The sequence below is a fragment of the Pongo pygmaeus genome, chromosome 9, assembly GCF_028885625.2.
Source record: "Pongo pygmaeus isolate AG05252 chromosome 9, NHGRI_mPonPyg2-v2.0_pri, whole genome shotgun sequence".
Classification (NCBI taxonomy): Eukaryota; Metazoa; Chordata; class Mammalia; order Primates; family Hominidae; genus Pongo; species Pongo pygmaeus.
Genome location: NC_072382.2, coordinates 115531050 through 115544231, shown reverse-complemented (window position 1 = coordinate 115544231; position 13182 = coordinate 115531050). Strand labels below are relative to the sequence as shown.

Here is a 13182-nt window from a genome sequence, read left to right as displayed (position 1 = left end):
TCATTCACTTAAGCTAGAGCTGAATGTCTTTGACATAGCTGTTAGAAATAAGGATAAAATCCAAAGCTCGTAGGAAATAAATACTTCTGTTACTCAAGTGAAAGGAACAGAACATTGAAAATTAAGGTCAGTGGTAGACTTTTATTTTAAATGTTGAGTAGGTTTTTATCTGAAAGCTTTTGTTTGTTATTTTTGTGGCTAGCCAGATGTGCTCAGTAAATATTTGTAATGAATTTAAAACTTAGATGGAAAGGACACTAACAATTTATTATGATCATAATTATTAATGATTGTCATTCTTTTTCAGAAGTGGCATGAAGATTATAGTTTGTTCCGAAAAGTGTCTGTGTATCTCCTAACAGGCCTAGAACTCTATCAAAAAGGAAAGTATGTTGGCCTTTTATTTTACCAAGATTATTAGTCAGGATGCTGTTCTCTATAGATGCCTACCTGGGAATACTAAGAGTCACAGCCATGCATAACCTCCCTTGTCACATACACTAGTGTGACTCTTCTCTTGCAGTGCTTCGGTTTTGCTCTAAACATCACACATGGTTTTTCATCCTTCACATGATGAGATGTATTAGCCGAGAGATATATTGTGCCAGGCTGTCTTTGTGATCAATGAAGATGAACTCAGAAAATGAATTGTTGAGTTGACATGGACTCTAGTGAGCATTTCTTGTTTTAGAGATGGGAAAAGCTGAGGCCTAGGGAAGTTTCATATTTGCTTTGGATGGCTAGGCCAATTTGTAGAAGAGCTAAGACTGGCTACGGTCTTTGGCCCTTCACTTTTTCATAATTGCAGCCAAGTAGATTCTTGAAATGGGGAAAAGTGAGGTCTAAGCCCTAGATTTTAGTAAAAGAGCACTCAGCTGTTGTTTATCTCCCATTTTTCTAAGGTACCAAGAGGCACTTTCCTACCTGGTATATGCCTACCAGAGCAATGCCGCCCTGTTGATGAAGGGGCCCCGCCGGGGGGTCAAAGAATCCGTGATTGCTTTATACCGAAGAAAATGCCTTCTGGTTTGTACTGTTCGTAAAGCCTTAAGGTTTTTTTGTTGTTTACCTCTGCTCCTTGAAGCCAGGAGAATATATGGCTTTCAAAACAGAGTATCTCCAGCAGGTTGTAGATTTCCCCCCCAGAATTCTCATGAACAGTTTTACATTGGAACAGGTTTTTTTTCAGTTACTTTTAGTGAATGTCATTCTTCTTCAATGATAACTGATAGAAGTTAAGATGAGAATCAGTCATCCCTCTGTGTGCCCTTCATGTGTGCCTGCATTATAGATTTTATCACATTGCTTTCCTACTAGGTTGTAAATTCCTTGAGCACAGATCCTTTTCTCACTCAGCCATTTCCTCTGTGCCTGTCATGTAGGAAGCATGTAATAAATGTGTGTGGAAGGAATGCACCATTTTTTCCATGTTCACATTTAAGCTGGTAGACGTAAAGTTTTAGTGACTTCTGACACTCCATTTTTTTTAAATAAAGGTAGGAACTGTAAGAATTGGTCCTGCTGTTCTGATAACATCATTGTCACATACTAGTGAAGACTAACTCTCTCCTGGCCTGATTTGCACTGTATAACTACATGGAAAGGCAGACCTACATCCCCTTGCCTCCCCAGGGGTTTATGTGATGTGTGTCCTCCGGAGAACTGTAAAGGGGTGGCCTGCCTTCAGAGTGTGGGCTTGTGTGTGTTTTCACCAATACCCAGCAAATTTGCCCTTCACAGAAGTCAGGCCAATATTTCTACCACTGCCTTGGCCTTGTTCATACCGAATGGGTGAGATTAAGTCATGACATATACTCAATAGCTTTATTTTCTGATTTATACTTTGACATCTGTATTAGTTATAGGTGTGGCAGGGCCACTTTGAAGCTGAAAAGGGATCTTGTTGATTTGATGGATCTGAATTTTATTAGAGTCATGTTTTTATATTTTAAATCACCAAATAGATTGACATTTTGAATATCCTACTCAGCTTCTGAAGTAATGCAATTATAGGGATTTAGACTCTTTCCATTATTGAGTCCCAACCCCTAGTGTGCATCAGAATCATATAGGGAGCTTTCAGACAGTCGTGAAGCTCAGGCCTCTCCCTAGCAATTAAACCAGAATCCCTGGGAAGGGCCCTGGGCGTCAGTATGTCTTCTGCAGGTGATTCTGATGCTCAGAGGAGATAGAGAACCAGTGAATAGGTCTTTGGTTGAAACAGGTGTTAAGCATGACCTTGACTTACAAGTTTAGGCCAATGGGTCATAAACTTCACAGCATTAGAATCACTTTGGGAGCTTTCATAAAATCCCAATGTCCCGGTCATCTAAACACGAATTAAATCAGCTTGTCAGAAGTGGGAACCAGGCATCAGTAGTTTTTAAAGATCCCTAAGTACATCCAATGTGCAGTAAAGTTTGGGAACCACTTGTTTAGACTGTTATTAAAGAGATATTTATCTTTTTCAGACTTTTTCCCACCTAATTCTACCTTTTATCTGTAGGAGCTGAATGCCAAAGCAGCTTCTCTCTTTGAAACAAATGATGATCACTCTGTAACTGAGGGCATTAATGTGATGAATGAACTGATCATCCCCTGCATTCACCTTATCATTAATAATGACATTTCCAAGGATGATCTGGATGCCATTGAGGTCATGAGAAACCATTGGTGCTCTTACCTTGGGCAAGATATTGCAGGTATATGCTCTTGCTAATAATAATCTAAGGTTTTGAGAATTCTAGAAATTGCAGTGTTCTCACTTGATAGCACTGGTTGCCAAACCTTTTTAAGGAATTGGAACCTTCTAGCATATAAGTAAATTAAAAATGGATCTGCTCTATTGAAACAAGAGGAGGGAGCCTGGGCCTCTGCCCCTCTTAACCTCCCTTTAGCTTCCCCATGACTGCCAAATCACCTCCATGGGCAACCAACAAGCCTGGTTTGAAAAAAGTCACTGCTCTCCAGGAATGTCAGACTTCCATTACTCTCTCATGTGCCAAAAGATGAACTCTTTTGTAGTTTAAAAATCAAAATCTGGCTGGGCGCAGTGGCTCACACCTGTAATCCCAGCACTTTGAGAGGCCGAGGTGGGCGGATCACCTGAGGCCAGGAGTTCAAGACCAGTCTGGCCAACAAGGCAAAACCCCATCTCTACTAAAAATACAAAAATTAGCTAGGTGTGGTGGTGGGCGCCTGTAATCCCAGCTACTTGGGAGGCTGAGGCAGGAGAATCGCTTGAACCTGGGCAGTGGAGTTTGCAATGAGCCGAGATAGCACCAGTGCAATCCAGCCTGGGCCACGGAATGAGACTCCATATCCAAAAAAAATAAAAATAAAAATAAAAAAATCATGCAGAGTATGGTTATGGGAGGGGTGCCTTGATGAATCTTGATGAATTTTTTCTGTGGCTTGAAGTTATATAGCATATTAACTGATGACTTCAAGATTAATCAGTGGAATATCCTTGCTTGTTTAAAGCATCTTGAGGAGGGAACCTAAAGCTGGTTGTTTTAGGTGAGTTCAGTAGACTTGGAAAATTGTTATATATTCTGATGTGAATCCTCTTTGTTAGCTTCTCACTGACATAGAGATACTCTGTTGATAGGGCTGGGCACAGTGGCTAACACCTGTAATCCCAGCACTTTGGGACGCCGAGGTGGGTGGCTCACTTGAGCCCAGGAGTTTGAGACCAGCCTGGGCAACATAGTGAGACCCTGCCTCTACAAAAAATGAAAACTTAGCTGGGTATAGTGTAGTCCTAGCTACTCAGGAGCCTGAGGTGAGAGGATTGCTTGAGTCTGGGAGGCCGAGGCTACAGTGACCCAAGATCATACCACTGCACTCCAGCTTGGAGTGAGACCCTATCTTTAAAAAACAAACAAACAAAAAAGGCCGGGAGCGGTGGCTCACGCCTGTAGTCCCAGCACTTTGGGAGGCTGAGGGAGGCGGATCATGAGGTCAGGAGATCGAGACCATCCTGGCTCACACGGTGAAACCCCGTCTCTACTAAAAATACAAAAAATTAGCCGGGCGTGGTGGCGGGCGCCTGTAGTCCCAGCTACTCGGGAGGCTGAGGCAGGAGAATGGCGTGAACCTGGGAGGCAGAGCTTGCAGTGAGCCGAGATGGTGCCACTGCACTCCAGCCTGGGTGACAGAGCGAGACTCCGTCTCAAAAACAAAAAAAAAGATACTCCATTGACTTGTTCAAGTGTTTAAGTTGATAGTATTTATTTAAAAATCCTGTAATAGCTAGTTGCCATGTGTTTCCCTTTACTGTCTTCAGTTTTTATTTAGACCAAGCTTGTCCAACCTGAAGCCCAACACAAATTTCTAAACTTTCTTAAAACATTATGAATTTTTTTTTTAACCTCATCAGCTATTGTTAGTGAGGTTCATGTGTGTCCCAGGGAAGCCAAAAGACTGGACACCCCTGATTTAAAACCATGTGTGTACACTGATATATTGTAAACATTTGAAAGAAAATAATTACCATCATATCTATGTTAGAGTATCATATCTACTTCTTTGTATTTTAAGAAGACAATTGGTTAGAAGACCCTTTCATAATAAAGTAATTATGTAGTGTTATATAGCAGTGAGCTAAAGTTTGGTTTATTTGCCTTTGCTCCTGGTTTGGCCTGAAGGAATGATCATTTATTAGTAGCTGGCCAGCATAATGCTTTGACCTTTGAGGTTAGGTAAGGGGCTAATAGAAGGCTTGTTCACTTTTACTCAGAAATCTGTTTAGCTGTGTTTGTAACCATCTGTTTTCCCTCCACAGAAAATCTGCAGCTGTGCCTAGGGGAGTTTCTACCCAGACTTCTAGATCCTTCTGCAGAAATCATTGTCTTGAAAGAGCCTCCAACTATTCGACCCAATTCTCCCTATGACCTATGTAGCCGATTTGCAGCTGTCATGGAGTCAATTCAAGGAGTTTCAACTGTGACAGTGAAATAAGCTCCCACATGTTCAAGGCCCATTCTGGTTCCTGGCTGCCTGCCTCTTGCACAGAAGTTCGTTGTCATAGTGCTCACCTTGGGAAAAGGATTAGGTGGGCACATAAGATTCCGATTCAGACCACAACCATGCTGCATGTGTAAAGAAGGATTGAAAATAAAATTGCACTTTTAAGGTACAAAATCATAAAAGCTATTTCACTAGAAAAGGCAGAAAGCAGTGTATTAAGGTGTTGAATTACGCCAGAAGACCTGAAATGCCTTGTACCTACAACAATGCTTAGGCTTTTCTAAGCCCTTGCCACTTTTAAAATTATCCTTCAGGCATAAATATTTTTGACAGCAGAATAGAAGAATGATTCATGAGAACCTGAACCAGATGAACAGCTTACTAGTTATTTTATCAAATACAGATGACATTTAAAAATTCTTAACTACAAGAGATTAGAAATATAAACCTTGCCTGGCTCTTGCCAGGAGATAACAAAATGGGTTGCTGATGAACTGCACCCTTTTACATGTGGGTAGAATATAAGCTCACATGGCAGTGAGATGTTGAAAAGTCAAGAGACCTGTCTCTCTCCTTTCTTTTCTATCTTTGAGTAAACCAGAAAACCTCATACTCAGTCCTCAGTGAAAGAAAGTATTAAGGACTTTAGACAGAACAGCATCGTGTAACTTGACTGAAGATCATGCATTAATAGTTATTAGGCATTTAGGTAAAATTTTCTAATACCTAAAAATTGTCAAAAAACAGTCAGTAGGGCTACTGCTGGCCCAAAGACCATTTTGGTCCACCTCCTCTTTTTTGCTCTTTTTTTTTTTCCTGAGACAGTCTCACTGTGTCGCCCAGGCTGGCGTTGAGTGGTGCAATTGCAGCTCGCTGCAAACTGTCTCCTGGGCTCAAGTGATTCTCGTGCCTCAGCCTCCCGAATAGCTGGAATTACGGGCATGCACCACCACACCTGGCTAATTTTTGTATTTTTAGTAGAGATGGGGTTTCACCATATTGGCCAGGCTGATCTCTAACTCCTGGCCTCAAGTGATCTGCTTGCCTCAGCCTCCCAAAGTCTGGGATTGCGGACAAGCCACTGTACCCGGCCTTCTTTTTTGCCCCTAAAAGTAAGGGATGTGGGTTTGTACAAAAAAAAAAAAAAAAAGCGGGGGGGGGCGGGGGGAGAAAGAAAAAAGCAGCATACATATGCAAAATTATATATATATATGTATATGTAGAGAAAAATACTTCCCGTTGATCATTTTTAAAAGGCTTCTGATTGGATATTGTGTTTTAACCAAATTTTAAAGATTAATGGAATCATGAAAGGGAAAAAAATTGATACAACTATGCAGATTTTATAAATGTGCAATAAAAGTATTTGTTTTACCTTTGGTGTGCAGCATGGTCTTTATTTAAATATATATTTTCCATTTGGGAAATGGACATACTTGGTATTTGTCTTGTTCCAATTTTTCTTCTTTAAAACCAAAAAGCAGATTAAAGAGTTGATAAACTGGATGGTGACTGAAGCGCCAGTGTTTGAAATAAAAGGCAACAGTCAATTCTTGAGCAGTACCTAGTGGTAACTGATACTTTTTAATCTCATTGGCTATTTGCATTGCATGTAAGCTTATCTACTTTGTAATTTGTCAAATTTTAGAATGCAAAAACAGCAATTTTCTTAGAATGGAGTTTCTTATATAATCATTCCTCAGCAGACACTGGCAATTGCTCCCAGGACCCCTGCATATACCAAAATCCATGCATACTCAAATTCTGTAGTTGGCTTTGCAGAACCTACATATAGGAAAAGTTGACCCTCCATACACTTGGGTTTTCACATTCTGTGAATACTCTATTTTCAACCAAATATCCTCCTGAGACTCATGCAGTTCAAACCTGTGTTTTTCAAGGGTCAAACTGTATTTTGATTAATGGTAGGCCATGCTTTACAGATATTCAGAGGTGCTTTAGTGTTTTAAAACTCATCGCAAAGATTTGTTTCATGGGAAGTTGATCAATTTTCTTACTGATTACCCTTTACAATTTAACATTCTGTGTACCACCATTTGCCTTTCACTTTTTAATCCCTGTCAATATTGAGTCCTGTGTGCAGTGCTTCAGTTGTATTATTTTACTTAACCCTGGGATGACAATAGGGACCATGATTTATCCAAGGTCATAGATCTTGTAAGTGGTAGAACTAGGACACAAATGCTTCGTGTGTCTGACTTCATAGCCTGTGCTTTTAACAGCTGTTCAACTGTCCTTGGTAATCGTGTGAAATATTTTGTTTTGTGTCTCCTTCACAGTAGTTATTTCCTGATCAGCTATTGGGAATCTACAGTTGGCCAAGAAAGGAACGGATGGACATCTGGAGTGTGGGGTGCTGAGTAGTCTGTATCATTTGGATCCACCAGGGGGAGTGCTGAGAACTATTAATAGTTTCTTATTCCTGACAGTAGCTGGCTGCCTTTAGGTACAACCAAAGGCCTCCACAAACTAAGGTCTCAGACTGGTTTGTTTGTTTGTTTCCCAGCTGTCAGGCTAAGCATTTTTTTTTTTTTTTTTTTTTGAGACAGGGTCTCACTCTGTCCCCCAGGCTGGAATGCAGTGGCACAATCTCAGCTCACTGCAACCTCTGCCTCCTGGGCTCAAAAGATCCTTCCACCTCAGCCTCCCAAGTAACTGAGACTACAGTTGTGCACCATCATGCCCCGCTAATTTTTGTATTTTTAGTAGAGACAGGGTTTTGCTGTGTTGCCCAGGCAGGTCTCAAACTCCTAGGCTCAAGTGATCGCCTCACCTTGTCCTCCCAAAGTGCTGAGATTACAGGCGTGAGCCACTGTATGTGGCCTGGTTTTTATCTTTTTAAAGGATTGAGAAGAATAAGGATATGAGGAAGAAGAAACCTATGTGACCCTTACCCAAAATGATTCAAGAGTTTGGGATACTTCACCTCAGCGTAAATTCTCTTGAGACTGGATTTAGACTGGGTTAACTGGAATTGCAATCATCTTCTGTTTGGGTTTGTTAGCTCCTTTAAGAACTAGCAGGCATACCAACTCATTTTTACCCTATCCAAGAACATACGAGGTAGATAACATACAATAAAACAATTAAATGAATAAGAGGGATCAAGTGGAGTGCTGGGAATGTAGCAAGGGTAGGATAGAAGGGGGAATTAATTGTGCCAGAAGTCATGTAGCTGTTAGTTTATTCATTTTCCTTGCTTAGTTTATTGGGTTTCATTGTATGACCATATTCACCATTTATTGTCCTTTGAGCTTCCCATGTTTGGCTGTTAATGCACAATCCTACCAAGAACATTCATTGTACGTGTCTTTTGATGCACACATGAATGCATTTCTATTGGTGTATAACTAGAAGTAAAATTACCAGGTCATATAACCAAAGAGGTTATACCAGTTTGATCCCACCATCGGTTTATGAGTTCCAGTTGCTCCATATGCTTGTCAACATTTGGTTTTATCAGTTTTTTTAATTGTAGCCATTCAGGAAAGTGTGCAGTGACAATCTCATGATTTCAATGTTCGCTTCCCTGAATTCTGACAACATCGAGCATCTCCTTTGGTCATTATTTTTTGTAAAATACCTATTTAGGTCTTTTGTTCATTTTTGTTGTTGGATTTATTGTCTCTAACCTATTGATTTATAGGAGTTATTTTTATCTGCTAGCTATGGAGCCCTTATTGGTTGTATGCATTGCATGTATCTTCTTCCACTCTGGCTTTTCACTCTTGGTGTCTTGATGAAAATAAGTTTTTGATATTAATATATTTGAATCTATTCATCTTTTCTTTCATGGTTAGTGCTTATCATGTCCTCTTGAAATTATTACCCAAGGTCATAAAGTTACTCTGTTACCTTCCGGAAGTTTCACCTTTTTTTTTGAGACAGAGTCTCACTCAGTCACCCAGGCTGGAGTGCAGTGCTCACTGCAGCCTCTGCCTCCCGGATTCCAGCGGTTCTCCTGCCTCAGCCTCCCAGGTAGCTGGGATTATAGGCATGTGCCACTATGCCCGGCAACTTTTTGTATTTTTAGTAGAGATGGGGTTTCACCATGTTGGCCAGGCTGGTCTTGAACTCCTGATCTCAGGTCATCCGCCCGCCTCGGCCTCCCAAAGTGCTAGGATTACAGGCGTGAGCCACCGCGCCCAGCCAGGTTTCACCTTTGATAGTTGATTGATCAAGCCCTGTTTATTGAAAACATCATCCATTTTCCAGTGCCTTGCACTGCTACTTTTGTCATAAATCAGATGTGTTCACAGGGGTCTGTTTCTGGGCTCTTTTGCCTGTCCCATTATCCTATTTGTCTGCTTGTACCAATATTGCACTTTTTTTCTTTTTTTGAAATGGAGTCTTGCTCTGTCGCCCAGGCTGCAGTGCAGTGGCGCGATCTCGGCTCACTGCGACCTCTGCCTTAGGGTTCAAGTGATTCTCCTGCCTCAGCCTCCTCAAATAGTTGGGACTACAGGCACATACCACCACACCCAGCTAATTTTTGTATTTTTAGTAGAGATGGGGTATTGCCATTCTGGCCAGGCTGGTCTTGAACTCCTGACCTCAGGTGATCTTCCCACCTTGGCCTCTCAAAGTGCTAGGATTACAGGCGTGAGCCACCGTGCCCTGCCTTCACACTTTCTTAATTCGTATAGCTTTGTAACAAGTCTATTTCTTGATTTCTGGTAAAAAAAAAAACAAAAAAAAAAACTTCCCTCCAGTTTTGTACTTCAAGATTGTCTTGGCTATTCATTTTTTGTTTGTTTGAACAGGGTCTCGTCACCCAGGCTGGAGTGCAGTGGTATGATCATGGTTCACTGCAGCCTCAACCTCCCAGGTTCAAGTGATCCTCCCATCTAGGCCTGTTGAGTAGGCCTCAACAGTAGCTTGCCACAACACCTGGCTAATTTTTGTATTTTCTGTAGAGATGGAGGTCTTACTATATTACCCAGACTGGTCTTGAACTCCTGGGTTCAAGTGATCATCCCACAGTGCTAGGATTACAGGCATGAACCACTGAGGCCGGCCTCTTGGCTATTCTTGATCCTTTGCATTTTAGCATAAATTTTAGGATCAGTTCGTTAGTTTCACACATGCACACACAAATCTCCAAGTATTTTTTTTTTTTTTTTGAGACGGAGTCTGGCTCAGTTGCCCAGGCTGGAGTGCAGTGGCGCAATCTCGGCTCACTGCAACGTCCGCCTCCCGGGTTCATGCCATTCTCCTGCCTCAGCCTCCCGAGTAGCTGGGACTACAAGTGCCCGCCACTACGCCCGGCTAATTTTTTGTATTTTTAGTAGAGACGGGGTTTCACCATGTTAGCCAGGATGGTCTCGATCTCCTGACTTCGTGATCCGCCCGCCTCGGCCTCTCAAAGTGCTGGGATTGCAGGCGTGAGCCACCGCGCCTGGCCAAGTATTTTTGATTAAGTTTACAATGACCAGAGATAATTTGGGAAAAACTGATATCTGCATGGCATATCTTATTTTTTAAAGGTTTTTCTTAATTTTTTATATAAAGGTCTTCCACCTCTTCCAAAAGATTTATTCCTGGGTTTTTTTAAGTTTTGACATTCCGGGTAAATGTCATTTTTCAGATTGCATTTTTATTTCTTCTCATATCTAGAAGTGAATTGATGTTTAATAGTTTATAGACTTCAGAAGATTTCTTATATACATAATTAGGTGATCTGCAAATGATGACTTTTATTTCAGATTCTTAAAATTTTTATTTATTTTTCTTGCCTGATTACACTTATTAGGACCTTTGGTACAATGCTGAATATATAGATGGTGAAAAGTGGGCATCTTTGTTCCCTAGTATCTGGTGGAGGGGGGTTCGATATTTCACCATTAAGTATGCTGTAGGTTTGTTGTAAATTCCACTTATTAGGTAGAAAAAGTTTCCTTCTGTTACTAGTTTGCGGAGTTTTTTTTAAGCTTGAATTTTATCAAATGCTTTTATTTATGTCGAGATGATTACATAGGTCTCTTTCTTTATTCTGTTAATGTGTGAATTACATTTCTTGATTTCCAATGTTAAACCAGCCATGCGTTGTCAGAATAAAGTAAATTTGACCATGATATTTTTTATATGTAGGTGGATTTTTGCATGAATATTCATAAGACAGATGGGCCTTGTATTTTCATTTCTCATAATGTGCTTGTTAAGGTGTTGGTGTCAAGATTATTCTGGCCTTATTGAATGCATTGGCAAGTTGTCTTGTTTTCTATGCTCTGGAAGAGTGTGGGTAAAATAGGGTTATTTCTTCCTTGATGATTGGAATAATTCATTGTTGAAGCCATCTGAGCCTGGAATTGTCATTTTGGTTTGTGGGAATGCTTTTAATTATAGATGTAGTTTCTTTCAGATATGTGGGGTTTTCAGATCTTTCTGGTTGCTTCTTTATATCAGTTTTGGAAAATTATTAGAAGTGTGTCCATTTTATCTAAAATTAAAATTTTATTTACAGGAAGTTCATAATTTTATCTTGTGACTATTTATTTATTTATTTATTTAGAGACAGAGTCTTGCTCTGTCGCCCAGGCTGGAGTGCAGTGGTGCAGTCTCGGCTCATTGCAACCTCCGCCTCCCAGGTTCCAGCGATTCTTCTGCCTCAGCCTCCTGAGTAGCTGGGATTATAGGCGCGCACCACCATCCCCAGCTAATTTTTGTATTTTTAGTAGAAATGGGGTTTCACCATGTTGGCCAGGATGGTCTCGATCTCTTGACCTCGTGATCCACCCGCCTCAGCTTCCCAAAGTGCTGGGATTACAGGCGTGACCCACTGCACCCAGCCCTTTTTCCTGCATTTTTAATAAAAAAAAACTCTTCGGTGGTGGTCGTTAACCTTGGCTTCTGATTCAGAATCAGCTGTGTCACTTTAAAAAATACAGCTGCTGAGGCCTCAACCCTACAGATACTGAGTTGTTAGACTTGGTCTGGGCCATCGATGCTTTTATGGTTTAAAAAGCATCACAGGTGATTCTGATATACAGTCACAATTGAGACCTACTTATTCATATAACTTTATTTATTTTTCTTTTCTGAAACTGTCTCACTCTGTCACCCAGGCTGGAATGCAGTGGCATGGTCATATCTCACTACAGCCTCGACTTCCTGGGCTCGAGTGATCCTCCTGCTTCAGCCTCCTGAATAGCTGGGACTACAGGCATGAGCCATCATGCCTGGCCTATAGAACTTCTATACCTACTGGAAAAAAAAAAAAGGATTTTACATTATCATCAACACTTTATGGTTTTATAAAAAGTCTGTAGAACCTCCTTCAATGATAGATTAAAGGTTACATACCTTTTAAATTAATACTTTTTATCTCCTGCACATTCTTCATGTTAAACTTGACTCTAATGGAGATATAGAAATATGTATATAATTTTCTGTATAGTTAGCCTTTCCTTTAATTACCAAAAACTCATCAGTTCCTTAAGGTTTTCTCGTAAGTTGAAGTTCTGAGCTAATCATTCATTACATTACTTTTTCCTGAGCCTTTAAAAAAATTCTCTACCTTCTTAAGTTGTCGAACAATAAACTGACACATTGATTTACTATAAGTCTGAGTAGAACTGGCTTAAGAGGTGTGTGTGTGTGTGTGTGTGTGTGTGTGTGTGTGTGTGTGTATAGTAAAGGGACACAAGCATAGGTGAGAATTAAGAGATTTTAAGGATGTTAACATGTCTTCCTTTTAGCACCCTTGGCTTGGGCACAGTGGCTCACGCCTGTAATCCCATCACTTTGGGAGGCTGAGGTGGGTGGATCACTTGAGGTCAGGAGTTCAAGACCAGTCTGGCCATCACAGTGAAACCCCATCTCTACTAAAAATACAAAAATTAGCCAGCTGTGGTGGTGGGCACCTGTAATCTCAGTACTTGGGAGGCTGAGGCAGGAGAATCGCTTGAACCCGGGAGGCGGAGGTTGCAGTGAGGCGAGATTGCACCACTGCACTCCAGCCGGGACAGAGTGAGACTGTCTCAAAACAAAACAGCACCTTTGATTGCTGCATTGCCCATTAAGTTGTTGGCTAGTTATGATGACCCCTCAATCTCCTTGTTGTGTTATCTGATTGCCATTTATAGACAAGAGAATAGAATCTATTCCAGGAATGGGTCCAACAAGGCACAAACCTCGCCTCTTTCTTTTTCAAAAGAAGATAAGCCTGGGTTATCCCTGCTATCCCAGCAG

The 13182-nt window shown here is 40.9% G+C and overlaps 1 protein-coding gene across 33 annotated transcripts in view; it reads left to right on the top strand.

Moving 5' to 3' along the window:
• The window catches only part of USP28 (ubiquitin specific peptidase 28), a 76803-nt gene extending 70458 nt beyond the window's left edge, over window positions 1-6345 (top strand). For all 33 annotated transcript variants that reach the window (XM_054439405.2, XM_054439404.2, XM_054439397.2 and 30 more), the window contains 4 exons: window positions 308-387; window positions 903-1026; window positions 2507-2702; window positions 4787-6345. In XM_054439405.2, the coding sequence (XP_054295380.1) occupies window positions 308-387; window positions 903-1026; window positions 2507-2702; window positions 4787-4962 (576 nt within the window). In that variant the 3' untranslated portion in view covers window positions 4963-6345. The remainder of the gene's footprint in view (window positions 1-307; window positions 388-902; window positions 1027-2506; window positions 2703-4786) is intronic.
• The last annotated feature ends 6837 nt before the right edge of the window (window positions 6346-13182 follow it).